The following is a 27,292-nucleotide window of genomic DNA, read 5'->3' on the forward strand; positions in this document are numbered from 1 at the left end:
GGGCTCGTCTAAAGTGGTCGTCTTCATACCGAACTATGGTTTGGTGAATCATCGACCGCGTTGCGCTGCAGCGTGGTCTGTAGCGTGAACGAAGTTTTTCCCATCGACTCATTCCCCAATGAAACGGAGCTGTAGGTGTTATAAAGTGCTCCTGGGCTCACTCACCACATCAGCTTCCACCTCTGATTTCTCAGTAACATTATCAAGATGCCAGAAATTCATACCGAGTTCCATATCGGATCCAGCCTCAGGAAAGTCTTTCGACACAAAAAAAAGCAGAGATTATTACGCCCAGATACTCTCAAAGATCTTCGCAGACTCGTCGACACTGATGACTCCAAACCAGTGTGCCACTGTGATCAGTGTGATCCACAACTTTACAAATTCTACCGCAATTGCACCCTTCATCTTCACCATCACCCAAAACTCGAGTTTAATGGTGCTGCAAACGAGTTTGGGTATCAATGCTTCGAGCCCTTGATGATGGCTTCGCCATTCCGGAGCGAAGCCATGACATTGACGAGAACGGCAGTACGATACTTCGACTGACCCATCGAAACACTCAATAACACACAACTCACCGCGTTGACAAATATTCGAACCTGGATACAACACTACATGTCGCTGCTCTTCCCCGACAGACCGCCTACATCACCTACCAGTCTCGACACAGTCTTTCCCATACCCTCGATCCGCGACCTGTGGACGCAGATCAATGTCCTCTTCTTCGGCTCCGACATCTTCTACCGCAAGTCCAAATTCCGCTGGCTCACTAAGCCTCTCAAGAACTGCCCAGACGCGATGGGCACAGCGTATCACGGCTTTTCCTACAATATTGTAATAAGGCCATCTCTAGACAGCTTCGACATGCTCGGTACACTCTTACACAAAGTCTGTCATTCATTCTTCCAACAATAGGCTTGTCGCAGCTGCCGTAGTCGTGCAGGCAACCTCTGCTCAGACGGCCATGGACGCGCATGGCAGATTCTCGCCGCGGCTGTAGAACGAAAGTTCACGGAATTCACTGGGCTGCCGATTGACCTCGGTCGGTTTAAGTCTATACAAGCGCATTGGGAAAATAGGGCTCGGTTGTCTACTTTACACGACTTTGGGGATTGGGAATTGGATAGGCATATCCTGATGCAGAAGTATCGATGTGATTTGGTGGCGGCAGTTAGGTCATATGTCAGACGAGGTGCGAAGGCTGAAGACTTTCCGTTGAAGGTGTTTGGCGAGTATTGGTGGGTCGATACGATGTAGGCGACAAATTTCAAGAGAGATGCCAACTTGGGGCATGATATGGAGGTTTATTGGAACGAGAGGACACTCCAATGAGATGACGAGGTATGACAAGACGCGTTAGATGAAGAGAAGCGACACGAACAGGATTGCAAGCAGCGTAGAGTTGTTGTTAGTTCAACTTGCACTTGGAGAAGCACCGCCCATAACTGCGTGTGATGTTAATGCAAATGAGCGCAGTTTTAAACTATCTCATGTGAAGGCCATTTCCACACTATTCTCACTCAAACAAACTGCAATAAGCCATAGTCAACGCGTCGCACGTTCCCAAGAGACTTGATCAAGCCCACAGACCCCTATAAGGCTAGAGTACCACTTAGAGCTCCTGCTCATCCTGGCTGGTTTTGCTTCTGGTTGATACCAAGCCTCCGAAATCGCTCCAAGAAAGGCCGTTTTTCCCAAGTGCTGCGTCATACGCGAGTTGCCGATTCGTTATCCGTTGCTTTTTGTGGGGGCTGAGCGCCAGCGCATCTTTTCTGGAGAGAGTATTGGAGGCCGCGGTCTTTTGCTTGAGAGTCGGAGATGGATTGGTTACTGCATGATACAGGCCCTGGACAGTCACTTGGCCACGAAGACTGTACCCTGGGGGTGTCCCTGACATAGACGAGATCTTCGACATCTGGATGTTTTCCATCTCGAATGGCCTGCTTGGTGCAGATTGTCTCGACGTGGGTAATGCAATAGCTTCCTCGTCAGCCCTTTCAGTCGCATTGGGGCTGGCAGTCTCTTCGTTCATCCGCGTATCAATCGGGCTCTCTTCCCTGCTTCGCTTTTGACGGCCCTCACAGTCCACTCTGGCTTTGTACATATCCATCATTACCGTGTCGTGAAAGAAAAGCTCGCCTGAGCAGAGACTACCAAATAGGTTCCGCGTGCTGAGGTCAGGTGTCCAGTGGGTCTCGTCAACAGTACATGGAAAGATGTCTCTAGGACTGAAAGCTCCGACAAGGCCACAAAGCTCGGAGTAAGAAGAATGCCGACTGTACGGAAATCGAATGGTCCTGTTGAGTGGCGGTCCATTCTCAGAATCTCTCAAAACATTCGATGACAGTACAGAGACTAGAGTCTTTAGAGACAAATCGTGTTGGGTATCTTCAAACTGTTTTTGTAGCTGCAAATCAAGGTCGAGCTTACCGTCTCCCAAGAGAGTCTGTTGAAGTAGCGTGGTGACCTTTGCAAGCAACTTTTCATCATTTATGGATGCAGCACAGAGCTCCATCAACTTATTGACGTCGCCCATCCCGCCAGACTCCAGCTCTTCTTTTTGGTCCAGGTCACCCTTTCCACCTCCCGCACCCAACTCGGCAATTTCTTCGCCGTTGGCGCGCGTGACGATCGGAATAATGTGTACGATTTTGGCGTTCGTGTCGCGCTCCAAGACAGAACAGCCCATGCCGTGCTCGCAGCTGTGGATGCGGACGTTCTCGTGGGAGGTCAGACATCCCGGTTGTATGTGATTTCCATTTTTGAAACCGCATAAAGCAGGGGCCTCACGGATCTCAAGTCCAGATTCTTGAAGTGCTTTGTTGCTGGCTTGGACATCGAGCCCCGCTTCTCGCAGTTGTCGCTTATCCAATGTGGACAAGGAGCCGTATATGCGTGCTCGGTAGTCGTCGAGATGAATTCGAGAGCCCAAAAATGCAGACAACGCTATCCATACATTCTCATAGCCAAAGGTCCAAGAATGGAAGTAGAATATAGTGTCGTCGGAATAGTCACTCACTTTGCTGAGCAGCTCTTGTATACCTTGCGCTTTGCTCGGAAACTGGCGGTAGGGCTTTTCCTTCGTGGCAAAGGTCGTGTCCAGATACATACAGTCTAATTTCCGGCTTCCGAGTGTGTATGGCAGAAGTACTGGGTTCTGTATCAATGAGTTCACCCACCATTCTTCTGCTCGAATGTCGCCGGTATAAAGAACTGCTTTGCCATGACCCTCAATCAGGAACATAACAGCTCCAACGCAGTGGTTAGCATCGATAAGAGTGACCCTGATGCTGTTGCCCGGTGCTAACTCGATTGCGGTTGGTGTGTCCAGAGGAAGCGCCTTGGCCAACTTGCGTATGCTTCTATCGTAAGTGACATTGCGACTTTCGAGAATGCCTTTAGCAAAGTTGACGCGATAGTGGTACGTTTCTAGTCGCAGGAGTATCTGCAAAGCATGTCAGCTTTTGCATGACATGTATGGTAGCAAATTTGCCACTTACCTCTTTGGTCGCAGCCGAACAGTACACGAATGGGGCCCGCAACGACTCCAGACCAGTCAAATGATCGGAATGTACGTGACTCAAGAAACATGCAAGGGGTGCCTTAAGTCCAGGTTGTTGTCGAAAGTAGTCTATTCTGATCTGAGGAAACTCTGCAGTGACGCGTTAGTCAGGGCACACTGAGCGCCAGCCACGGCGGGGCGACATTTACCCGCTACAATGCCTCTGAACGTTGACATGGAGATGCGATCCGAACAGTGTTGATCGTGACATTTCCAGGTATACTCTGAGATCTGGGTATTAGATAGATGTGCGGACGTAGAGCACGATGATCGTGAGGGCAAGTGCAGGTGGTGGGAGAGGCGCGTCGAGGTTAGCGCGATTTCGATGCGGGCAGCCGCGTTCGACCCACACAGTGACGCTTACTCCTGCAAAGTCACTCTACATTCTCGCTTACTACATCCAAAAGTTGAACGACGGAGGTGCTGAATATCGCTGCATATCGCTGCGCGCTGGCATGAATCTTTTGAGAGCTCTTTATTACACCTCGGCTAGTACGGCATACCTGCGCATGCCATAAAGCTTCTATCTACACTACGAATACATCACTGACTTTCACAACTTGCCCCGTAGCCATCGACTTGTTACCGCAGATGCCCGTCAAAATCGAGAGCGCACCATCGATATGGCTCGCAGCTCTCATATCCTGATCGATTTCTGCACCTTGTTCGCCAAACAAGTCAGCTAGCAACACCTCATCGCCTCCCCCATGCGCACCGACGGAATCTGGGATCTCGATATCTTGCGGCTTCTCGAAAAGCTTCCTGAGTGTGATTGATCGCGTTTCGAGCGATCCTTCAAGCGATTGGTCGCCCCCACTGTTCACGTAGCTGTTCTCGACGACTTCCATCTCTACACGACCGCCGGTCCCGTTGAACGAGACGCGAAAACCTTCCCAGGGTGCGTATGCGGTCAGAGAATAGGTCAGCACCGCGCCATTCTCATATCTCACTAGGAGGTTCATTGTGTCTTCTATGCTTATTCCGTCACCGAAGACGCTCTGGTCGCGATAGTATGCGTCTTCGTGCTCGGCATCAAGGTACATCTTCTTCAACTTGTCATTGTTTTCCAGATGAAGTGCGAATGGATCGCTCTTTGCCACTTCGCTGCCATGGGCTCGTGTGTAAAACTCCTGTACACCTCTCTTTTCGGCATTTTCTCGCCCGTAGAAGTTCAGGTTACCCTGTGCATACACTGTTTCCGGACGCGAAGATAACCAGAAGTTGACGAGGTCGAAATGATGTGTTGATTTATGAACGAGCAGACCCCCGCTGTTGCGCTTGTCGCGGTGCCATCGACGGAAGTAGTCTGCGCCGTGCGACGTGTTGAGCATCCATTCGAAATGTATGCTTGTCACTCTCCCGATCGCGCCAGAGCGGAGAAGTTCCCATACTCTGGTGTTGTGGGGTGCATAGCGGTAGTTGAACGTAACGCGCACTTTCTTGCCCGTTCGTTCTACTGCGTTGAAAATCTCGCGACACCGTGGTGCATCGATGGTCATAGGCTTCTCCGTTACGACATTGCAGCCCAGTTCTAACGCGCGGACGATGTAGATGTTATGTGTACGATCGATTGTTGTTATGATGACTTCATCTGGCTTCGTTTCCTGGATCATCCGATCGAAATCCGACGCCTTGAAGGTGGGAACCTTGACATGACCAAGAGACTCTAGCTGTGTGTTCGCAAAGTCAAGTCGTGTTTGGTTCGTATCGCACAGCGCTACGACAACAGAGGTTTCTTTGTAAGTTGTTGCTATCGCGGTGTAGAAGAAGGACGAACGACCGCCTGTGCCAATCAGCGCGTATTTCTTTTGCTTATTTTCCCCTGCCATATTTGCCAACAAATAATACAAGAGTAGGAGTTCAATCAGAAGTAAGGCGATCAAAGGCTTCGTCCTGTAGCCATTTCTTAACGTCTTTGGAAATGTTCCATCATGATGCATCGGTGTATCGCTACCCCGGTCACACCCCTCGATGTTCGGTGCAGTCAACCCCGAACGCTGAACCACATCATGTCACGACGTCGATCTTGTATTTTACCGTCCCTATAGCCGCCCGGTAAGCCAATGTCCGGAAGAGAGGCCCCACAGCATTCACCCCCATGGGGAAAGTGAGGCAGAGACGATCATAGCCAGGAATAGAGTTTACCGCGTGAGCTCTGCGGGGAAGCTCACTCCTTGACTAAAGCTCGTGGATTAACGGTCTTCTTGCGATTGAAGAACCAATGGCAAAGCGTGATACGTGGAACAACAGAGCTGTGAGGGGCTGCTAGCACAGGCAGGAAGCTCGAAACGCACATGGCCATCCAGGCGTCCCTTCATCGATACCTGAATGCGATCAAGATTCGGAGACGCAACCAGTCGGTCTACGATATCCGAGCAAGGGCTTTTGGTTGATAAGTAGAGGAGCCGATCCCTTGGTAAGTCATTCAAGGGAGCAACCCAGGGTCCTACAGTCTTCGTTCCGAGGCATCATGACCACAACACATTCTGAAGCCCCTAAAGAGGATGCCATCACCCATATCGAGTACTCTTCATCTCCATCTGCACACAAAGTTGAGAAGGCGGACGCGGCGGCCAAGTTCTTGGCCAACGCCCATGTCGATGATGCGTCGTTCTCATATGAAGAAGAGCGCGCTGTCCTCAAGCGCGTAGACTATCGCGTTCTTCCTCTTTTGCTGTAAGTACTTTTGTACGAACTGCAGATAAAATATGCACTGACTTTCAACGTCTACAATTAGAGGAGCTTACTTCTTCCAGCAGCTTGACAAATCCTCTTTGTCCTACGTCTCCATCTTCGGTCTTCAAGCAGATGCCAGACTAGTAGGACGTCAATACTCATGGCTTGGCTCTATTCTATACCTTGCCCAACTGGTCATGCAGCCGCTCGCAGCCTTCCTTCTGGTCAAATTGCCCACGGGAAAAGTTATCGGAACAGCCATCTTCCTCTGGGGTAGTAGTCTAGCTATCATGGCCGCCTGTACAGACTTCAAAAGCCTCCTTGGTCTGCGATTCGTATTGGGGTCCTTCGAGGTAAGTCGGAGCTGTACGAAATGCACATGGAACATACGTTGACTTCGTATCTTCACTTTTGTAGGCCATGATCGCACCGGCATGTGTGGCAACTACAACGATGTGGTGGCGCCGGTCCGAGCAGACCCTTCGGACTGGATACTGGAACGCTATGAATGGTGTCACATTCATTGTTGGGTCACTATTCACCTACGGCTTAGGACACATTAACAGCGAATCGCTGTACAAGTACCAGATCATCTTCATGTTCTGCGGTCTTCTGACTGTCTTATATGCATTCGTCGTCCTCGTCCTAATGCCGGATAGCCCGATGAAAGCCAAATACCTGACCGAGCGAGAAAGGTTCATCGCAGTCGAGCGTCTGCGGGCTAATCAGATGGGCATCCAGTCAGGAGAATGGAAGTGGGATCAGGTCTGGGAGACGTTTATTGACCTTAAGACCTGGTGCTGGTTCATTGCCATCATCGCAATATCGTGAGTAACGACCCTTTATGTCTCGATATCGTTACTGATGTTCTTTGTACAGCATAGCGAGTGGCGGAATCTCTACTTTCGGCAACCTTATCATCCGCGACTTCGGCTACAGCAACTTCCAATCTATCCTTTTCAACATACCCTTTGGTGTCATTCAGATCGTCTGCATTCTGGGTTCTTCCTGGGGTGCAACGCGCTGGAGTCGCAAAGGTCTTGCCATCGCCCTCGTCGCCATCCTTCCTATCATTGGCACAATCATGATGTTGACCGTGCCGCGCCAGCATAAAGGCGTTCTGCTCTTTGGCTACTACCTTGTATCATGCCTCGCCGCTATTACACCTTTAATATACACTTGGCATGTTCAAAACACTGCCGGTGACACAAAGAAGAAGTGTACGTCGGCTATGGTGTTCATTGGGATGTGCACCGGTAAGTGATATCCGTTCAAGACCAGATGTGGGACAATACTGACTGCGTACGATAGGCAACGTCATTGGCCCGCTGCTATACTCGGTGGACGACGCGCCTCTTTACCGGCCAGGCCTTATCTCCAACTTGGTCATGTTCACGCTCGTAGCTATCATCGCGCTCTTAATACCCATATACCTAGCACTGTTGAATAAGAGGCACGCAAAGCGCAGAGAAGAAGTGGGTAAGAGCGCAGTCAGAATTGACGAAAGTATGTTGAAGAAGAAAGAAATGACACAAAAGGGCGTGGAGATCGAGGCACAAGATCAGAGACAGGAGCAAGACAACGGCTTTTCTGACCTAACGGATATGAAAAACGAAGACTTCATTTACGTGTATTAGGACCGGGCAAGGAGGAGAGCGCAAACCACATGGCTGCTACACGTGGGTGGCCAGCACCTAAAGGGTAGCTGACAATAAGGTTGAAACTACATATTTACGTAGCGCACCGTCTTTCCCCGCGCAGCTTAGCGGCCGTCCGAGTGAAAGTAGCCAATTCCGATGCCCTACTATTCCGATGCCCTACTATTCCGGTGCTAAGGTTGTGATGAGACCATGCGTGCCAACAACCACGGGGTTTGCCGTGACAGTGCCGAGCGGCGCGTTGGGGGATATCGGCGCCCACAGACCAGCATTACCTAAGCCATTCCGGTCCTGGAACCCACTACGGGGTCTGCCTTGGCCCTTTGCAGGACGCCGCGCATCAGGCCGCCGATGTTGCACCAACTGCCTGGTCCCATCTCTTCGTGCTTCCCGCTCGTCTCGCGACGATCCGATCGCCATCACTTAGAGTTGAACTCCGGTCCCCTCAGCTGAAGTTGCTGAACCAGCTAAAATGTACCAGCCATCGATCTAGCGAAAGGAAACGTTTTTCCGGATTGTGCAGCCACGTCTTTCCTGGCACAAATAATGAAGGAATAGCTTGCGGCGGAACCTCCCTATGATGTACAACGCAGAATCCCTGTATTGTACAAGACCTTGACATCACCGAGATCTTGCTGTTCCTGACTCTACGCATTAGACGAGCTTATTTGATTAGTAAACTTAGGCCCTGCGAACTGGCGAATACGGGGCCGCGTCAGAACTCGCCGGTTAACGCATCTGCTCTGCGCACAGCTTCTCACGTCGCACATTAAGCGCGGCCCATACCCTTCTCGTCAAGCATAGCAAGCAAGCCGAATCGATTTCCTGAAGAAGACGCCCTGTCAGGCTGAGTGTATAGCCACGAGTGCGCTGATCACCTAAGAAAACATGCAGGTCCCCATCCTTGTCAGGGACGAATAGACGACATCGGCCACCTCCGCTATTGGATATATATTACGCTTTCGAGACTGGCACGTGCGACACAGACTTAGCAGTAATTTCCATCTGACTAAGTATTCCCCCGTTCTCACCTTAGGAACAGCTGCGGCGCAGCAAGTCGACTTGTTTCACCTCCCTAAAGAGCTTGCAATCATTGCACGGAAGACACTCGATGCGCATGAACACTAGGAGTACCCTGGATCTGGACTAGGACTTGCCGTTCCGAAGAAGCAGGTTTCTTCGTACAGCGATGTCCTTTCCAACGTGTCGTCAGTTTCCTAGAATGTCCAGCTGAAAATCACAATCGCACTGAGGATTCATTGAGACACGCAAAAACAGCGCTGCTTTTGCCTAGTCTCCACATGCTTGGATGTCTCGCGCAATTTGAGCATTTAGAAGTACCGTCTCGCTTCACTGCCGATGGCCACTTGAAGAACATCAAGATTGATGTGCACTGTGGCTTATAGCAAATTGATGGCGAAAACAGTGGTTAATTTGGGGAAAAGGGCTTTTCCGTTGCCAGTTCTGCTAATACCGGATAACGGCAAGCCGCTGCATCCAGTTGGGAGGAAACCTGAGGTGTGTCTGGAAAGTCATTGAACGGTGATCGAGTCCCAATTGGCGGGATCTCAGCACAAGTGGCCTATCCGTGCTGTCACAACGGTAGAAACCTCTCTGATCGAAGGACGCTAGTCCCCTAGGCTGGACTATGCAGGCAGCTAGGCCACACAGCCACTGCGGTCGAGCTCCGCTCTACGTTTCAAAACACCGCTTTCCGTACTCAAAATGCTTGAAGTCAACATGAGAACCATACCCGGAGCTTGTAAAGCTTGGCCACATTAGTCGCTCGGTCCGACGCTGGCAAGTACCGCAAAGCGAATCAGCTTGCATCTCTCCCCCCCGATAGAGAATGCTACAGGAGGCCAGAATACGTGAACGTCAGCCTTAGTAGCGGACTCATGCCACGAGCGAACATGTGGTAACAAACATTCTTGTTGTCATCGCGATCGGAGATGAAAAATGGCATGGGGAGTTCGCGCTTTAGGCGGGTCATGGCACGTTCTGCTTCTCTCTGTTCATGCTCGGTGTATATTTGGGCACTGACAGCAAATACATGTGGTCCTCGGCCCATCACTGCACCGCAGTACGGGTCCAGGATGGGTCCAGGATGTGCAACTTCTGGCATGCTACCCACGACTCTTCTCCTGAAACTCGTATCTTTAAGATCAACATTTCATCTTACGATAGCCCTGTCACCTGTAGGGCGCAACTGTCAAGATGATTCGATGCTACAGTATGTGCGAGACTAGCGTTGGGGCGGTGTATCTAGGACTACTCGGTGCTCAGAGAAACTTTGACACAGGGGCGCTTGCTCGAAGCAGAGAATCAAAGGTCGACTATCTCTCACGCATAAGGACTTTCTTTCTGCTCATCGAAGCTAGCATTTCGACAGTATGAACAAGATGTTCCTCCGCCACATCCTCATTCGAATCGCCATTGCCGCAGCGCTGTTGAAGATCTTCAGCATCTTCAGGCGCCAACATACCTTCCAGGCATACATTGAGCGCCGCAAGATCACCTTCGACGACTTCCCTGAGTCCTACGCTAAGGCTCTGAACGATTCCGTAGCGCGAAATGAGCAACCTCTGGAGTCCGACTACGTCTCTACATACACCGGGTCTAAGATTCCGCGCACAATACACTACATATGGTTTGACAGAATCTATCCAAATCATGAAGGCTCTAGTGGAGGCCCATCCATTGGATTCGGATCGCCCAAACTCTGTCGAGAGCACAACCCGAGCTACGAAATCCGCATGTGGAATGCAACGAGCGCTCGCGAGTTTCTGTCCACCGAATACGCCTGGTTCCTACCGACATACGATGGTTACAGATATCCTGTTAGTATTCTCCATGTATCAACTGCAACTGGAACATATACTGACTTCGCCCGCCCATGTTCAGATCCAAAAGGTTGACGCCTTGAAGTACTTCGCCCTCTACCACTTCGGCGGCGTGTACATGGACCTAGATGTCGCATGCCGACGATCACTAGATCCGTTGCTAGACTTCCCAGCCTGGTTCCCAGAAGCATCGCCACTGGGCGTCAACAACGACTTGATGGCATCGGCGGCAAAGCACCCGGTCGTGAAGAAGATGACAGAAGGCCTCGTCACACACAACTGGAATCTACTTTTCCCGTACCTCACAATCTTCTGGACAACTGGACCGCAATTTACGAGCACAATCTTGCAAGAATGGTTCGAGGAGTGTCTTAATGGGCAATGTAAACAGCGGAAGGCACGGAATGATCTTGGTAAGCCAGCCACTTTTGTCTTGTAAAGGAGAAAAGTCCCAGTAGCTGACCTGTCTTGCACAGACCCCACCTCCTTCCTCGTTCTACCGCGAATCTTCTACTCGGAAGAGTACACCTTCTTCGGCCACAAACCCGGCGGTTCATGGCATGGCTCGGATGTCGCTGTGGTGTTGTGGTTTGTTGATCGGCCATGGGCAATAGTAAGTGTTGCTGCGGCTTTGATCGGAATGGTCGGTGGTATTACTAGAGTGAGGAGGATAAGAGCTCGCCAGCGAGTGAAACGTGATAGTCCATTCGTTTAGAGGGATTGAGCTATGCAAATACCATATGCTGTTCCATGAACCACCAGATTCTGGCCCATGTTTATGGTCATGCTGGCGATTGTTGCCCACGTGCTGTGTGGTCATGGCAAGCTGAGTCGTGCAAAAGCCCCGTCTGAATCACCAACGGAACACGGAGAGCAAGCTTGGACGAATGTCTAAAGGATAATGAGCCTTCACTATATATACACCGGGAAGTACAATTCAAGATAGAAGTCAAGTATGCCATGCTGGCAGTTGCTTCACTGATTGTTCTTTAGCTGACGTTCTTGCCTTCCCAGGCATTTCACTATCCTCACTTTATCTATGCTTTCTCCCCAATCCATATTCACGAATTCTCCGCCAAACGAGAAACAATACGCTTACACCGACCATGGACCACCCAAACAGTATGCTTTCACTCTGAGAAGAACACGATTTTGCCCGATCTTGGAGCCCCAACACCGAGGTGATGCCATTACAAAGGGAATATGTAGGAATAGTCGTAGTAGTACAGAAGTCAACAGCGCCCGCTAACCGGAATGGATGAAGCTGTTCAAGAAATGAGAAATTGCTGCCAGGGTGTATTACACTCATGTGTGGGTTCTGCATTGGTGAGGCCATGTTCACTGTGACAGCCGGCTGCCAATCAATGTGCTGAAGCTGTCGCCTGCTGGTCGTGGCTCCTTGCCAGCTCCAAGGTAAAACTCGCAGCGGAATTTGAGGCACTCGGTTCCGCGGACATCGTGGTACACCTGTATGATGTCACCAGTATGTAGATGTCCAAAGATAACACGCCCCTTGTCGTCCTTTTGCTTCAAGTGTTTGCCGTTTATGGAGATACCATGTGTGGCGCAAGTCCAGATACCAACATTCAAATTCTCCAAGCTGGTCCAATCTTTGCCTTGTTGTGACAGATCATCCACTGTCTCTTGGGTCTGGCCGCCTGACGAGTAGAAAAACACTATAAAGGCTGTTTTAGGAACGCGGGTGTCTCCTTTATGTTCGTACACGATCGTGTTGTTGCTCAAGCGGCCCCAAGAAGTCTTACTCTGATCGATGTTGAGAGTAAGGTTGGGTGCGAAAGAGTCGGGGGTTGCGATGAGCTTACCCAGTCGCCGGGGTGGCGGACGGATATCAAGCTCTGCTGGAACAGAAGGGATTGCTACCGCTGGAGATGGTGCTCTCGCGATGCTTGATCTTGTCGACTGCGCACTTGCGTCCGAAGCTGCTGTTGTGTCCGGATATGCAGATGTTTCGGTGGTGGCATTGCGGCCATTGGACACGAAGTCAAACCCACTCACTCTGGAAGCGTACTCCAGATTATGCGTGTTCGGGTCCATCGGATCGTAATAGTAGGAGGCAGTCAAAGGAAGATTGATCTGGCGATTTATAGGTCGTGCTCTCGGAGTTGGCTCACTGATCTGACTGAAGTCCTTGGACGACTGTTCCAAAGAACTGTGCTGAACGACTTCCGGGGTCCTGGGGGTCGCAGGCATAACCGGGCTCTGTGTCCTGGATACAGGTGAGTGCGGCGAGGTCATGTTGAGATCTCGTACCAAAGACTCGGCACCAAGAAGGCTAGGCGAAGAAAAGCCGCGCTCTAGTTGTGCGGGCGCAGTGAAAGGACCCTGAAACTCTGACTGACCAGTCGTGTAACTCGTTTCACCTGCTCCATCATTTTGGACAAGGCGGACAGACCCATCTTGCGACAGGGCGTCATGGGCATGAGCACTCAAGACGCCGGAACTCTGCAAAGCTGACTGGCCAATTTCACCGAACAGACGAGGTTGCCTAGGTGTTGGGGCCATTTGGAAGCTCTCCTCATTTACACGGTGTGAGGAAGTAAACGACGGCTCAACGCTTGAGTCGCCGCGATCGCGTACCTGGTTGCGCGGGTACAAGGGATCGGCGCGAACTCGCTTTGGCTGACGCTCGTTGACAAAGCCCATAAGCTCTTCATCGGACAGAATGCCTCCATCTTCGTCTGACTCCGGGATCTCCTCCTCCTGGAGACTGAGCTGCGACAGCTGCTGCTCGGCGTCCTCAGGCTCGTCTTCTTCCGCAATGGACTGAAGAGTCGGGTCGGTGAGAAGTTCCGCGCCATCCTTAAGCCAAGGATGGTTGAGACAGTCGCGATCGGTTGGACGTTCTGCAGGGTCGGTTCGCAGCATACTAGTAAGAAGATCGATACAAGCAGAGGACACACCAGCCTTGCGTAGCGGTGTCGGGTCGAGGGGCGTTTTCATGATATTATTGAACATGGCTTCGCCGGTAGCATCAGCGATACCCCTGAATGGAGGTTCGCCGCATAGCGAATACCATAGGACACCACCAAAGGACCATATGTCCACGGAAGAGCTATACGAGTGGTACGTCTTGGCACCACGTCGACGTTTAGTTCCCTTTGATTGACCGTTGAAGTCAGGAAACACTTCTGGGGCGCAGTACAACAGAGTTCCGCAGAAAGTCTTGAGGAAGGTCTCTTCGTGCTTGACAACTTTTGAAAGTCCGAAATCAGACAGCTTGACCGTGAAAGGATCCAGATCGGAGATGAGAATGTTGTCGGGCTTGATGTCGCGATGTGTGATCTTAGCGCGGTGCAGATAACTAAGCGCGCTCAGGATCTGCTGAGCCATTGACCTCGCAACATGCTCCTCCATGGATCCATGATGATTAAGGTAGCCTTGTAGATCTCCTTGCCGCACGAACTCCATGATGATGTAGAGATAATCGCCCTGGTCGTGGTACTCTGTGAACTGGACGATATTTGGGTGACGCAGGTCTTGCATGATCTTCATCTCGTTGTCGATCTTTTTGTCTAGCATACCGTTCTTCATGAATCGGCGCTTTTCCAGCTCTTTAGCTGCGAGGAGTTTTCCAGTCATTTTTTCAGCGAGTTGGTAAACGGTCGCAAAGGCGCCTTTACCAATCTGCCCTGGGAAGAGTTAGCAGCTATTGCTTGTGTTATTGCAGCAACACATACCGACGATATTATAGGTATCACCACCATCCCACTTCATCGCTGGTCCGCCATATTGCTTGGTGATTCGCTGAATAACCTTGCCCTGTGCGTCCCCAGCGTCTGGAGTGCACTCCGTGATGAAGTTGCGCAGGTTGTCGCGGAAGCGGTCCATGTAGTTGACTCTAGACGGTACACGGACGATGAACTTGATCATCTCTGCATCGTTGGAGTTCTGGATACAGATGATCGATCCCGAGCTCAGCATCCGCATCTTACTAAAGCGTGGATCCTTGCACTTGAGGAGCGCATCGTCGACTATGGTGCCATTGGTGGACATGTCATCGAGCATGAGAAGACCATCCGCATTTAGATATATGCGGAAGTGTTGGTTGCTTATCCTCTTGCCGGAGTCCTGGCCAAAGATGACGTCGGCGCTCTGGTGGTTGCGTCCGAATATGAACCCGAGCGGCTTGAACTTCAATCTCTTCGCCGATGACATGCGTAGAGCTAGATCTGCGCCGGCCCGCGAGCTGGTACCTTGTCGTCCTTCCGGAGCGTTGATGATGAATGTCTCCTGCTCTTCAACATCGGTAATTGAACTACTCATGGAATCGAGTGAATTGCGGAAAAGTACATGCTCGGGTCGATCTTGCGCTGTCTGCTCCACGATCCGAATGGCTGTAGGAGTAGCTGGGTGGAGAATGACCAAGACATCGGCAATGTCACCGTCATTAAGACCCGAATTGTTCCTGCCTAGTCGACGTGGATCCAGGACCTGTTGAGTTGCAGGCTGTGTCTGCTGAGACGGGTCGGCCTCCATGATGGGTACCAGGCTAACGTTCCGAAGCTTATCTTGCGGCGCTTTATGGGAGTGACCACCCAGGACCAGACGAACGGCGTGCCCGTGGGAGTTGAGAGGGAGGCGACTGAAGATATCGAGCGGGTGACTGAAAGGCGGGTCTCGGGGTTTTATACGCGACAATTGCGGGGGTTCGTTTTACGTGCGATATCGGTCTAGCGCCAGCTGGTGGTCGTTGCGCTTCTAGTAGAGTGAGCGATCGCTTTGGTAACGTAGGCACGCTGTTGGGCCGTGCGTTCAATGGATGGTAATGGTCGCGTTGAGAGCGTTCTCGCTGGACTTCGGCACAGGTAACAAGTACTCTGGAATGAGCTCGACTCAGAGTCTCTGCTACGTACTCCAAGTTAATGGGACGTGTCAATGTCTCTTCAACAAAACGAGCAGCTGAGACTTGTGAATGAACGCTTCTTGAGAATGCAACTGGACGGCACCAGTCCTTCGTTATCCTGTCTGGAACAGATGTTGCTGGAGACCGGCTTGACAGAAAGCGCTTCTTTACTTGTATGGCCCCTGTGCTTTCTTTTTCCAGGCCTCAGGTCTCCGACACTTTTCAACTTGTATGGGATGGAACGATGACAAAAGCGAGTCGGCTCGAACGGTAATGCAATATGTATTACAGCGACGCAGTCGCAGAAAGCGCGGGATGTATATGTAGTGAGCGCGGCGATGCAGATGTTTGCCTTGATGGCATGCGCGGACGGGTGTGGAGAAGACGATGCGAAGGGTTGCCCTAGGAACAAGCTCTACGGCGATCTGTCAGCATGAACACGTCCAGGTAAGCAACAGCTACGCGATTGCAATTGAGGCGAAGACAGACCTTGCTAACAGAACCACGCAGACACCGAACACGAACGTCGGAAGTGAAAGGAAGCAGATCCTCGAGGCGACGCGAGTTGTGAGACTTTGGGTGGCCCGCGCTCGCCCCGCTATTGGCTGGACGCCTCCAAGTGGGCCCCGACGGCACCTCCTCCCTCGTGCATGCAAGGCAGCACTCCGTACAAGGGAAAGATACAATACCTCTGTGACGTTTGCGACGCTGCACTACACAAGAAGAAGCTCCGACTTGTGATATGTATAGACGAGACTGCTTCTGAGAAGATTGGAAGTCTTTACATAGGTGCTGCTGGGATGCTGTGAGGCGGCAGCATCAAGATCACGTGCTTACGCGATTTCGTGTTTTTTCGCGTCGTCGGCAACGTCATCCTTGGGTTGACCCTTACTAAGTGGGCCCATAATCTGACAGGGGAATAGTGGCTATCGCTTGCATGTGTTGTAATCATAGTGTGTGGCTTGTTTGCGATGTTTGTCCGTGGACGCATTCCACAGACACTTCTGGGCTTCGCGTTCGAGCTTGAAGTCTTTTCGCAAGAGACTTTTGGATATGTACATTGGGGGGTTGGAAGTCGGAAACAGTGGTTTGATCTCCAGACACTCATCTGGTCGCGACAAACTCTCGATCTCATGCCGTATGTCAGATCTTTACGTGCAGCTGCATTTGAGAGACCCCGATTGCTTTACAGAGTCTTAGCCTTTATAAAGTTCATGTTAACAATATTTTCCATTGCGAAACACGTAGCGTTACTTAAGCTATCACACGAGCGTTATGTCTTCCCAACGATCCAACGCAAGCCCTTCTCCCTCCCCATCCATCAACCCTTGCAAGTAACAATCACCGATGATCTCGTATCTTGGTCCTGGAATTGTGTCATCTGTATCACTACGCCGACGTAAGACGAATGGCGTCTTGCCACCAGTCAAAAGGAATACTTCGTCCCCTTCAACCGTCCCCGCCGGGCCTAATCCGAAAGAATGATTGCCAGTGACAGGGCTCCACCTCAAGAAGTCCTCGCCAATAATGAGGCGCCGCGAGAGCGTTGCTATACTTATCGAATTGTCAAGATCTGGGATGAGACTCCTTCTCGCATCCAGACTTGGATGGATGCCGGGACCGAATGTGTTTTGAAGTACCTGCTCGACTTGGATAAACAGGTCTTTCCATGGAGCGAGAGGCCGTGGACGAGATCCATGAAAGTAGTCAAGCAGATCGAAATCCAGTTCGGTATCAGAATAGATGAGAAGCTCACGTAATCGAGCGATCAACTGAACCCCATCCAAGGTGTTATTGTAGAGACCATTAGGGAAGTACTGGTCGCGGCCACCCGACGGGCGGCGATCGTATAGAACCGGATGTTTTGGCCACAACAACATGAATTGCCTCCACAGTTGCATAGGCCTGGATAAATCATTGACCACGGCTGTGTCGTCTGCTTTCCCAACAGGAGAAATTCTCGAGTATGCTGCCCAGCTCTCAAAAGTGCTTGCATCGTACGCTTGTACGGTACGTACACCATATGGTAGCCCAGCATAGGTGGGGTGTATTGCACCTGCGCATATGAGTTTCACGAAAAGCTCATCTACTGGCGTTTTCACCGGCACTCCAACCTTTGCTAGCGACGTATGACTGTTCCACAGGCACAACCATTCATGGAGTGTTTGCCGGGTATAAGCCGCATCGTCCCCCAACATGGTCTCCCCGAGTACAACCACACACATCATCCTCGCGGCTCGTAATCTCAAGGCAGATTCTCCCATCGGCTTGACTGTCATGGGTGTAGCCTCGTCACGATTTGCGTTGTATAGACCAATGCCTTCTGCGCGTGCAGTATACGTATATCCTCCTGGCGCTCCCCAATCCGGAACCCACGAAGGCAGATCGTTTCTGAACTTTCGCCCGAGCTCTGTGCTGAACATCGAGAGTGATTCCGTCGTGTAGATAGACTCTAGCGCAGCTTTACAAAAGACGCTTTTTTCGCTCAGCGAATAGTCTGGTGTCAATGGTGTCCTCCCTGGCGGAGTCCAAGCCATACCGAGGAGAGCATACACTTTGTCTCTGGGATCAGACGCTTTACGATCGCGAAACTGCGTCAACAAGTTCAACAACCCAGGCGATACTGGGTGAGTAGGAGTGATGGATGAAGAAAGCGTGCTCCATCGAAGTTGTTCTATCCCCACGATCTTCTTGCAGCTGTCAGAGACGACCTTCTGCTGATCTGATGGCAGGCCTTGGACAACTTTCTTGCAGCAAGCGGCGCTATGATAAGTATAGTTGGCTGCGCCTTTGGCAAATATGTCCCAGGATGCAGATATCGTACCGTATGTAACAACAACATGAGGAGGCGTTGTCACTTCTTGTATAACCCAAATACGAGTCCACCAGGGTGTGAATGGCGCATGCGTGAACCTCCTCAAGGTTTCGAATAGCTGTGATCGAGATTGGGGTTGGTCGTGATGTGAACCTGTCTTCGATGACTCTGCGTCATTATCGAAGACCGGCTGTGTATGAAGATGTTCATTGAAAGAAAGGTCATGAAAGAATGAGAAGATGTCATAGACGCCTAGTCTGCCGCTAGAGTTCTTCTTGCCAGACGGTGCGGGAACCCTATATTCAAAGTGTCGGATGGGTGGTGTTTCAGTCAAAGAGGGATCGGCATGGTCCAGGCTGTCTCCAAGATACACTATGCATTCCTCACACTTCTTGTAGATAAGACCCATCAGCTGAACTTGATGAGTTCTTTCCTCGCCATCCTTCTGGTTGATGCATCTGAACGCCGAGAGGTTAGATATACATGTCAGCATATTCGAGTGTCATACATACAACGCATCAACCCAGAGGTCGAGCCCGTCTTTGTACGCTTCCCGCAAATGTTTCAGTGCACCCTCAAGATTCACCGTAACAGGATAGCGTCGGCCATCAAGTCGAATCGGTCGTGTCATATGTTGCGAGCCCCATACATAAGACAATGTCCGATATTTCGCGACTTCGATATTGACATTCGACAGTTCGCAGCGAATCGGTTCGGTCCATCTGCCAGGCAACAGTCGCACGACTCGAATGTGATTCTCTTGAAGTGGAAGGCCGGGATAGGTCGCCGCATGTTGCTTGCGCGCGCTATCGGGAGAGAGCAACATGCTCGCATGGAACGATTTGATGATTGCAATGACGAAGGAAAGAACAACCTAAGCTAAGTGTGATTTCACATGCGCAATGCTCGCGGCTAGAAGGCGTGGCAGCAAGCTGACCGGTCAGGAACACTACCACGGCTGTGCATACTACCCCGCGTCGAACCGGAGACGCCTTATATTTGTCGAGAACAAGTGGATCTGTCTTCGAACTCAGCAGAGACCGCGCAGGTAGCCTCGATATGAGGGGTCGAACGGATGACATCATATCGAGCCTGATATACTCTTGCCAGTGTTGATACCAGTGATCAGGAGCCTACCATTACACAGTAGATTTGCTTGAATGCGAAAGAGAAGCGGCTGTGGTGCGTGAAACATGGTTCGATAGGGAAAGCGCCCTTATGTATCTCTCATAGGTTTTACCGAATGCAGCTTAGCCCCGCGGAAGTGACATCTGGCCGCAACCAGGAACTCCGCAATCAGATCCACGGCGCATGCCTTTATTCTATTCCTTTCACAAAATCTAGGGCCTCTTATCGTAATGAGGGGCATTTGGGCACTTCCGGCGGTTTTGCGCATTGCGCTGGCGAACCAGCATGCGTTCAGCGTGTTCGACGACCTGCTCGCTTTCCCACAGGTATGACGCGCCACGCACCCCGACAGCAGCAACATCTGCTAACAGCACACCCAGTATGAGGTTCTGTGGCCAGACACTTTCGTTACCGAGAACGATGCGACGCTTCTCCTCTCCCACGGATCACCCAGCTCGAGCTCTGCAACACCCGGTTCGCAAGAGACGCAAGAACTATCGAAGCGCGACAAGCCGGCAGCGAACATACCACCCGCAGACGATGCGCTCGAACAAACATACGAAGCAGTCGTCTTGCACGGACAGCGGTACCTATGCAGCATACCCATAATACCAGAAGAGGTACCGCAGAATGACACAACATCGGCCGAGGAAGCCAAAGCCGAGGAAGAGAAGGAGCTCATACGCGCAGCAGACCGTGGATGGGAGCTACTCGAAGGCATGAAGGGCAACTGCATCTACTATGTGAGCGGTTGGTGGAGCTACAGCTTCTGCTACAAGGACGAAGTCAAGCAGTTCCACCAGCTGCCACAAAGTCGAGGTGTTCCCCATTACCCACCTGTCGAAGACACGAGCGTATACAGCTTCGTATTGGGAAGGTACCCGAAGGAGGAGAAGACCAAGAAAGCGGACGCGCGCAAGACACTAGGCAACGAAGAGGGCAGCAAGGAGGCTTTTGATGATGAGGATAACACGACCGACGATGACGAGAAGGGCCTGGAGATCTCGAGACTAGAGACCAAGGGGTCTAGCAGATATATGGTGCAGCGGCTGTCCGATGGTACTGAGTGCGACTTGACGGGCAAGCCGCGCAAGATCGACGTACAGGTATGTCCTTGCAGCTTCATTGTTTCTTACCACAATGCTAACATCTCCTCCAGTTTCACTGCAACCCGCAGTCTGCCGATCGGATCGCCATGATTAAAGAAACAAGCACCTGCTCCTACCTCATGATCGTCGACACGCCTCGCCTCTGCCACGACGTTGCCTTCACCCCGCCACAAGAGAACCTCGCACATCCTATAACCTGTGAACCCGTCATTCCAGAATCTGAAGTGGACGCATGGACAGAAGCACAGCTATCTGCCAAGTTGGCCGCAGCCGAACGACTCATCGCTGCTCACAACGCTGCCGACGATGCCAACACGAACCCGCTCCGCGACCTCGCCGACGGCCTCGAGGGCTCTACCAAGCGCATTGTGATTGGCGGCATTGAAGTCGGAGCAAAGTCGTTTGTGGGAAGCGAAGGCAAAGTGATTGAGAAATCCGTCGTTGTCGGTGGAGGCAAGGAGACATTTATCGGCACCGTGGCGAGTAGCGACGGCAAGCAGATGTCCAAAGAGGAGATGAAGAAGCTCAACATTGCCGATCCCAAGGATGTCGAGACCTTGAAAGCCAATCTGAGGAAGCTGGCTGGCAAGAAGGGATGGAAGCTGGACCTTGTAGACACACCAAGAGGCAGGGAGTTTAGAGGTATCATCGATACCGAAGATCAGGAGACTGAGAAGACGAAGAAGAAGTCGACGAAGAACAAAGATAGCGATAGTGCGGGGATGGGCAAGGAAAAGGAACATGAGGTTGAGCAGGATAATGAGGAAGAAGAGATGCAGGAGGGGAGTGAGGAGGTGTACAAAGATGAGCTTTGAAGCACTTCTGGTATAGTCATGACACTTTATTACGGCTATTATGATTATGACCTACATGTTGGTGCAACTAGGATAAGAGTTCGTACTGATCATTTCCAAACTCGTTCTCAGTCCTGGCAGAGCATGTAAGATACGCCTCTTCGGCCAGCTGAGCATGCACTCCCGTGCCGATAGGCGACACACTGTCGATGCTACTTTGGCCTTACTGGATTGGGCCCACAGCCCCAGGGGTAATTCTTCCCTGGGCACGCATATTGCATGTAGTTGGAAGTAAGCATGCCTTGGGCGTTTTCCGAGCCCTCATGGAGAGGAATGCTTCCACATTCTAAGGAACATTAGACCCCACTTGTCAACGACCAGAAATGAGTACAACTTACTTTCACACCCATGTTTCAGGAGTCGCTTGACCAACACTTTTACATCCTTGACGGCAATCGGCCGGTGAAGATTTCTAGGGAAGATACACATGCCGTAAGTGTATCCATACTCACATGGTTCGCATACGATGTGCTGGTTATTTGTGAATTCCCAGTCTTGGTCTACGGACGGTAGTATCAGTGAGAGCACCCATGATAAGAAGGTAACTGAATTAGTCTTATGTGTACTTACCCATCAGATCTATTGACCTGAGAATTCGCTCGATAGTCTTGTCACCGCAAGTCTTGCAGAAGCTGCTACCTTTGCAGTTGATACCTCTAGGGGCGCCAAGGGCATGCACGTTTTCGGACGTCCCAGGAGGAAGGGAGGTATCGATGGGATCGTCGACGTCGATAGTCTGGTCGGCAGGAACGTCGGTATCGATAGTTTGGTCGACAGGAGCATCTTCGTCGGCAGTCTGGTCGGCTGTAACGCTAGAAGCAACCTCATCGCGGGAAGTCTTGCGCTTGTAATCGCAGACACCCTCTTTGCAGCCAGACGTCACGTAGTTGACCGTGATCTCGCCGGTGTTAACATCGTTTCCCGGCTTAGTAGGGCAGCTGCCACATCCTGACAATGACTTAGTATTGGAAGGCACTGTAGGCCAAGGTATACTCACTACCGCACTTGTGGTTGACGAGGTCATTGATCTTGCTCTTGATCAGGCTGCCATTGACCTTCTCGTCCGTCTTAAGCTTCTGTGGGAAGGCACAGATACCCGCGCAGTTTGCGCTTAGTGGCGAGCATCCAGGGCAAAGATTGCAAACGATCTGGTCGCCGTTACCCCACTCTTCCTTGTCGTCTAGATCAGAATTATCAGCACAGCTCAGTGCGACGAGGGAATGCATATGAAATACCAAGAGTATCAACATATTTCTTGATTGTCGCGAGGCTGACTGTGCAAGATGGGAGCGAGCAGAGGGCGCTGCCGCGGCAGTTGATTCCAAGAAGCGCATCTGCATCGTTGGGGTTTTGGTCTCGAGGTATGACGCCATATACGGAGTTGGGGTCTGCAGAAGATTAGTGTGAGGCGTTTACATGAGCTGGAGTGGAGAGCACACGAGATGGATGAGCGAAAACAGCCGCCGCCCAAACAAGGACAGTGGTTGTCGCGGTTAGGAGCTTGGTCTTCATGTTGATGGCTGCTCAAGACTGGTGTAACTATAGAAAAAGTCGACGTCCAGCTCTGGTTTAACTCAGTGGAGGGATAGACGAAGAATGAAGGCGGCTGAGAAAAACCTAGGAACTATATACTGCAATGGGAGCGTGTTGGATCCGAGTGAAGGTGAAGGCAACAAGATCCAGGGTCCAGCAACCACTTAGAGAAAGCTTAGACTGAGTAGCGGTAGAGAAACGGGTACTAATTTTGAGAAAGCGTGAAGTTCACCGTATGCGTTGCCGTATCAGACACGATAGTCTGTACTTCTATTCTCTTGTAGCCAACGCGAGACCCTACACATGTCTTGGCAGCGCTCATTGACGTCTCTCCATAGGATTGGATTCCGGAATACACACCAGTATAGGGAACTCACACGACTCGAGACCATCGCAGCTACTCATGGAGTTCTATGTCTTCATCTGGTTATAGTCCTATACCTCACTGCTAACAAGCGCTGCGACCATAAACTCTTCGTCGCCCTTCCTTGCTTAAACAGTTCCAAGGTTACTTTTTTAAATATGGCCGACTCTTAGATCCCCAGTGACGTTATTCCAAGCCCCAAACAAACAAATTGACGGGAAAGACCATGAAAAGGCGAGGAAATCGGGAAAGAGCGAAGAGCGAGGAGTGATGTAGTGAGACACTAGAAATGAATATGTGCATCGTACTCGTAGAAGTAGTCTGACATCTGCAACATGTCCATAGATTCGTTTCAGCACACGTATACTAAAGTTGCTATGTCTTAATAGAAGGTGCATGTCACTACATACACGTTGGACAAGACGGTGGCAAAGTGCCTAAGAGAATATACATATATTGAACAAGACACCCGGTCTTTCACTTGAAGGCGCGAAGAAAACGCGTCGTTCAACTATTCAAGATGAAGTAAAGTCGCGAATGAAGGGACAGAGGAAGCGTGGTCGAGTGAAGCACGTGGCAAGCGAATTCACTCGTTCTTTCCTCCACTGTTCTGACATCATCCTAGCGGCACTAAGCCAAACACGATCAACCCCACCTCTACGGAGCCTCAATTCCCCCTCTCTCTCCAAATCAAGTTAATACCACAGGCGTTTGGGAGATTGCTCTCGAAGGTAGAAGGATCAAAGGTCGCATAACTCGAGCCCACGCTTTGGTTTTGGTGTTCGCATGTGTGGATCATCCTATCTAGCGATCGTGCATGTGGGATTCGCACGTGCGCGATACTCGAGACCATCTCGGGTCTCCATGGGAAACTAATCAGAAACACATATCGCAATGACAACACATTCGCGTGGTGCATGTTTGACGATGAGACTCTTCTTCGCGAAGAAAGCGCGCCCAAGTGCCGCTGCACAAGGCAGACAGTCACCCTCTCACCGGACATGAGATAGCATCGCACGACCCAGAGGATCATCAATCTGCGATCTACAACGCACACCTGCATCTCGCGTCCTCTATCCATGAACACATCATTATAGAACGTCAGATGAGCCCAATAGCCGGTTGGTGGTAAGCGAGCATGCTTCGAGACAGCGAAAGCGGGGCGCAGCACTGGAGGACCTCTTCGTATCTGCACGCCGTCCACGAAGGAACAAGCGTACATGTCTCAGCCTCACTTTGTGCCCCAGGCAGAACGGAGGAAAACAGGCAGAGAGGTAGATTGACATGACACGTTGACTATTTTGCCTACTTTTGCCTACTTTTGCACTTGCAAGTCGCGAGGGGGTTGAGGAGTGTTGGTCGCGTCGATGAACATCAACGCAACGAACGCAAATAGCACAAGGAGCAAAACTATAATCTTGTCTTAGATAACCTATCAGCGTACATGAAGAGTGAGACCGAACTCGAGACAGACAACTTCCGCCCCCGCCATCATGTGCTATCGCTATTGTACAATCCCGATGTCCTTCACAGCCCCAGCTTACCGATCTGCCCCCTGTCCACTTTCCCAATCTCCCGCTCTCTGCTCCTACCCACCAGTCATCCACCCCCACGTGAGGAAACTAATCTCGCACTGCAGGACAAGCGCATGTCCGGTGAAGCGATTTCTCGAAGTTCCTGGACTACGCTTCATTCCAGGATCGGTAGGCGTTGGGAACGCTTCTATGGCTATGTCGTAGATTTTGTTACGGGGAAAGAGGATTGCAGAACCGTTGGTATGGTTGTACGTTGCGGCCTCAATCTGATCGGTGTGTGAGGGCTGTGAGTATGCGAAGGGGAGAGGTTGTGGCTGGGGGCTGTTTGGTAGTTTGACGGGCACGTCAAGATGGAAGGCGAACGAAGGAGAGTCAGCATGGGTATCGCGACAGAAAACTACCGGACTGATATGACAGGAACAGAAAGTAGACTGTCCAGATATGAAGCACTTTTGATATTCTAATATGGAGATCGTGAATGGCCGTAAAGTGTTGTTATGTGCATGACGTATCCCCCAACGCCCAGACGGGTATCAACTATAGTGACAGTCGTGAATCGCCGTAATCTTGGTATCCAGAATGTATTCTTCTTCATTCATATAGCCCAGGTTCCTTTTGACAGCTCACAGTGGTTCAGTCTACTCCGGAGTCCACTTCGCTGTCCGTTTCAGCACTTCTGCGCGGCTTGCCATCGCCGATCTTCCATCCTGCACCATCTCTCACAATGAGTCCTTCGTCAAGAAGATAGCGCTCGAGCCTCTGATCCCTGTGCCACGTAGCAGGGTCGAGCATATCCATGCGACTCTTGTAATCCTTCTCGAAGTGACGTCCAACATGCTCCATGCGCTCCTCCCAGGATGTAACACCGTTGAAGGATCGCTCGCAGAACAGGCAGCTCGAATGTTGTGGCGCATTTCGTAACTGTAGGCTGCAGCGCACTTGGTGTTCCGAAAGATTCTCTTCGCAGACGGGATAATCTTTCTGGGTGCGGCAGGACTTGTCTTTTGGAGCAGCGTGCATGCGACGGAGATGCTGAGTGAAGAGGTCTTTACGATTGAAGTCGTTGTAGTATAATGTCTGTGCGTCGTTGGAGTCGATCGACGGGGTACATAGATCGCAGCGCCAGTAGCCGAGCTTGATGTGCTGAGTGCTGACGTGCCTCTTCCACTCGTTTTTGGAAGAGAAGTTGGACGTGCAGCCATACCCGGCGAGTGGACATGGAAAAGCTCGGCGATCTTCAGCCTGAATGCTTGAATCTGTAATGGCTTTTTGTGTCTTGAAGGCCCGACGGTATTTCTTCTCCGATCTGACAGATTCAGTGGGACTTGGAGCATGAGAGTCTCTACGGATCGGTTTGCGACGCTTCGATGTTCGACCCGAGCTACCGCGTGACGTTGTAGACCTTCTTCGCTTAGAACTGGAAGACGGACTGTAGTCGGAGTCCGAAGCGGGTTCCTCAGGGAAGTCAACGGGTTCTACGGATTGGGCGTCTCGAACAGAGTGTCCGATACCAGAGTCTGCGTATCTCGTGTAATCTGGAGCAGCTTCTTCTTTGACTTCGCTGTGATGGTGATCACAGGTAGCTTCTTGTTTCATAACAACGTCCTCTACGTCTTCGGCCGCTGCTTCCGGTATCGGAGGCTCGTACTCTAGCTCACGAAGGCTGATATTACGCTCTTCGGTATGAGACTCGCATGCGAACGCTCCGCCTTGAAGATACTCAGCTGCCGGGTATGACACTGGGAGATGAGAGTAGTCCATCGGGCTTCCATATGGGATGCTATGGCACATGTATGGTGACCGAAGCTCGTCCTGGGTATTTTGACTGGTGTTTCCAGAAGAAGTACGATCCGGTGATGCGTTGCGAAAGCAGTCTGCCGGAGGCCATTGTTGCTCATATTGCTTCTCGTATCGGCCGTCTGGGAACGGGATCTTCGCGTAAAGCATACCTGGCGTAAGGGGGCTTTGCTCGTACAGGAAGCGTTGCATCGGCTGCATGCTGACAATGCCATTATCGAAATCGTCCAGGTAGCTTTCTTCTTCTATATGAAAACGCACTGCATGCTCTTTGCATGGTTGCATGTAGTTGGTGTATTCTGTCGCCCAAGCGGGATAGCGCGGCTCGTCCATCGCCTCAATCTGCGGTAGGTCTCGGAACTGATGAGCGTCCATGGCTGATGCTCGGTCGTTGCACAGAGCCGGGCAGGGGTAGCGATAGGGACTAAGTACCGCACGGCACTTGAGAGCCAAAGAGTGGGGGGAAATGCGAGTGCTGTAGAAGGTCGACAGATACAAGATCTTCTGTTTCTAGAATCCTGCTTAGATGGCGGGAGCAGTCCTTCAAGTAG

At 51.2% G+C, this 27,292-nt stretch overlaps 9 protein-coding genes across 9 annotated transcripts; 3 read left to right on the forward strand and 6 right to left on the reverse strand.

The window, feature by feature from the left end:
* Positions 1–1,297: 1,297 nt before the first annotated feature.
* Positions 1,298–3,848, reverse strand: BKA58DRAFT_102571 (beta-lactamase-like protein). The gene is made up of 3 exons (XM_046163761.1): positions 3,715–3,848; positions 3,504–3,655; positions 1,298–3,448 (listed from the first exon to the last, which is right to left on the reverse strand). The coding sequence occupies exons 1-3, from the start codon at positions 3,740–3,742 to the stop codon at positions 1,616–1,618; spliced, it is 2,013 nt and encodes a 670-aa protein (XP_046029596.1). The 5' UTR covers positions 3,743–3,848; the 3' UTR covers positions 1,298–1,615.
* A 1-nt stretch (position 3,849) lies between these two features.
* Positions 3,850–5,394, reverse strand: BKA58DRAFT_452958 (uncharacterized protein; the record flags this gene model as incomplete). The annotated part of the gene is made up of 1 exon (XM_046174440.1): positions 3,850–5,394. One exon carries the CDS (start codon positions 5,392–5,394, stop codon positions 4,093–4,095), a length of 1,302 nt encoding a protein of 433 aa, XP_046029597.1. The 3' UTR covers positions 3,850–4,092.
* Positions 5,395–6,035: 641 nt separating this feature from the next.
* Positions 6,036–8,335, forward strand: BKA58DRAFT_452961 (MFS allantoate transporter-like protein; the record flags this gene model as incomplete). The annotated part of the gene is made up of 5 exons (XM_046174441.1): positions 6,036–6,241; positions 6,303–6,594; positions 6,659–7,068; positions 7,121–7,497; positions 7,553–8,335. 5 exons carry the CDS (start codon positions 6,036–6,038, stop codon positions 7,876–7,878), a joined length of 1,611 nt encoding a protein of 536 aa, XP_046029598.1. The 3' UTR covers positions 7,879–8,335.
* Positions 8,336–10,158: 1,823 nt separating this feature from the next.
* Positions 10,159–11,619, forward strand: BKA58DRAFT_102651 (nucleotide-diphospho-sugar transferase). Its single transcript, XM_046163763.1, has 3 exons — positions 10,159–10,739; positions 10,804–11,155; positions 11,219–11,619. Exons 1-3 carry the CDS (start codon positions 10,293–10,295, stop codon positions 11,455–11,457), a joined length of 1,038 nt encoding a protein of 345 aa, XP_046029599.1. The 5' UTR covers positions 10,159–10,292; the 3' UTR covers positions 11,458–11,619.
* A 416-nt stretch (positions 11,620–12,035) lies between these two features.
* On the reverse strand, positions 12,036–15,442 carry BKA58DRAFT_102662 (uncharacterized protein). The gene is made up of 2 exons (XM_046163764.1): positions 14,441–15,442; positions 12,036–14,392 (listed from the first exon to the last, which is right to left on the reverse strand). Exons 1-2 carry the CDS (start codon positions 15,237–15,239, stop codon positions 12,081–12,083), a joined length of 3,111 nt encoding a protein of 1,036 aa, XP_046029600.1. The 5' UTR covers positions 15,240–15,442; the 3' UTR covers positions 12,036–12,080.
* A 1,395-nt stretch (positions 15,443–16,837) lies between these two features.
* On the reverse strand, positions 16,838–19,728 carry BKA58DRAFT_332996 (heterokaryon incompatibility protein-domain-containing protein). The gene is made up of 2 exons (XM_046168194.1): positions 18,934–19,728; positions 16,838–18,879 (listed from the first exon to the last, which is right to left on the reverse strand). The coding sequence occupies exons 1-2, from the start codon at positions 19,245–19,247 to the stop codon at positions 16,869–16,871; spliced, it is 2,325 nt and encodes a 774-aa protein (XP_046029601.1). The 5' UTR covers positions 19,248–19,728; the 3' UTR covers positions 16,838–16,868.
* On the forward strand, positions 19,716–21,623 carry BKA58DRAFT_102670 (glucosidase II beta subunit-like protein-domain-containing protein). The gene is made up of 3 exons (XM_046163765.1): positions 19,716–19,875; positions 19,930–20,655; positions 20,709–21,623. The coding sequence occupies exons 1-3, from the start codon at positions 19,780–19,782 to the stop codon at positions 21,471–21,473; spliced, it is 1,587 nt and encodes a 528-aa protein (XP_046029602.1). The 5' UTR covers positions 19,716–19,779; the 3' UTR covers positions 21,474–21,623.
* Positions 21,624–21,664: 41 nt separating this feature from the next.
* BKA58DRAFT_452971 (killer toxin Kp4/SMK) lies at positions 21,665–23,024 on the reverse strand (the record flags this gene model as incomplete). The annotated part of the gene is made up of 6 exons (XM_046174442.1): positions 21,665–21,798; positions 21,851–22,012; positions 22,083–22,460; positions 22,510–22,692; positions 22,748–22,900; positions 22,952–23,024. 6 exons carry the CDS (start codon positions 23,022–23,024, stop codon positions 21,665–21,667), a joined length of 1,083 nt encoding a protein of 360 aa, XP_046029603.1.
* Positions 23,025–25,577: 2,553 nt separating this feature from the next.
* On the reverse strand, positions 25,578–27,074 carry BKA58DRAFT_409183 (uncharacterized protein; the record flags this gene model as incomplete). The annotated part of the gene is made up of 1 exon (XM_046172132.1): positions 25,578–27,074. One exon carries the CDS (start codon positions 27,072–27,074, stop codon positions 25,578–25,580), a length of 1,497 nt encoding a protein of 498 aa, XP_046029604.1.
* Positions 27,075–27,292: the final 218 nt, after the last annotated feature.

The sequence above is a fragment of the Alternaria rosae genome (genome assembly GCF_020736505.1).
Source record: "Alternaria rosae strain MPI-PUGE-AT-0040 chromosome Unknown BKA58scaffold_2, whole genome shotgun sequence".
Lineage (NCBI taxonomy): Eukaryota > Fungi > Ascomycota > Dothideomycetes > Pleosporales > Pleosporaceae > Alternaria > Alternaria rosae.

Coding starts and splice junctions, on each gene's coding strand:
- BKA58DRAFT_102571 (XM_046163761.1), bottom strand. CDS start 3,742: ATGTCAACGTTCAGAGGCATTGTAGCGG. Junction 3,656..3,714: donor GTTCAGAGGCATTGTAGCGG/GTAAATGTCGCC, acceptor GCGTCACTGCAG/AGTTTCCTCAGATCAGAATA. Junction 3,449..3,503: donor GTTCGGCTGCGACCAAAGAG/GTAAGTGGCAAA, acceptor CATGCTTTGCAG/ATACTCCTGCGACTAGAAAC.
- BKA58DRAFT_102670 (XM_046163765.1), top strand. CDS start 19,780: ATGAGGGGCATTTGGGCACTTCCGGCGGTTTTGCGCATTGCGCTGGCG. Junction 19,876..19,929: donor ACCTGCTCGCTTTCCCACAG/GTATGACGCGCC, acceptor CAGCACACCCAG/TATGAGGTTCTGTGGCCAGA. Junction 20,656..20,708: donor CGCGCAAGATCGACGTACAG/GTATGTCCTTGC, acceptor CATCTCCTCCAG/TTTCACTGCAACCCGCAGTC.
- BKA58DRAFT_332996 (XM_046168194.1), bottom strand. CDS start 19,247: ATGTTGCTCTCTCCCGATAGCGCGCGCAAGCAACATGCGGCGACCTAT. Junction 18,880..18,933: donor GACCTCTGGGTTGATGCGTT/GTATGTATGACA, acceptor CTCGGCGTTCAG/ATGCATCAACCAGAAGGATG.
- BKA58DRAFT_102662 (XM_046163764.1), bottom strand. CDS start 15,239: ATGGAGGCCGACCCGTCTCAGCAGACACAGCCTGCAACTCAACAGGTC. Junction 14,393..14,440: donor TGATACCTATAATATCGTCG/GTATGTGTTGCT, acceptor AACTCTTCCCAG/GGCAGATTGGTAAAGGCGCC.
- BKA58DRAFT_102651 (XM_046163763.1), top strand. CDS start 10,293: ATGAACAAGATGTTCCTCCGCCACATCCTCATTCGAATCGCCATTGCC. Junction 10,740..10,803: donor ACGATGGTTACAGATATCCT/GTTAGTATTCTC, acceptor GCCCATGTTCAG/ATCCAAAAGGTTGACGCCTT. Junction 11,156..11,218: donor GAAGGCACGGAATGATCTTG/GTAAGCCAGCCA, acceptor TGTCTTGCACAG/ACCCCACCTCCTTCCTCGTT.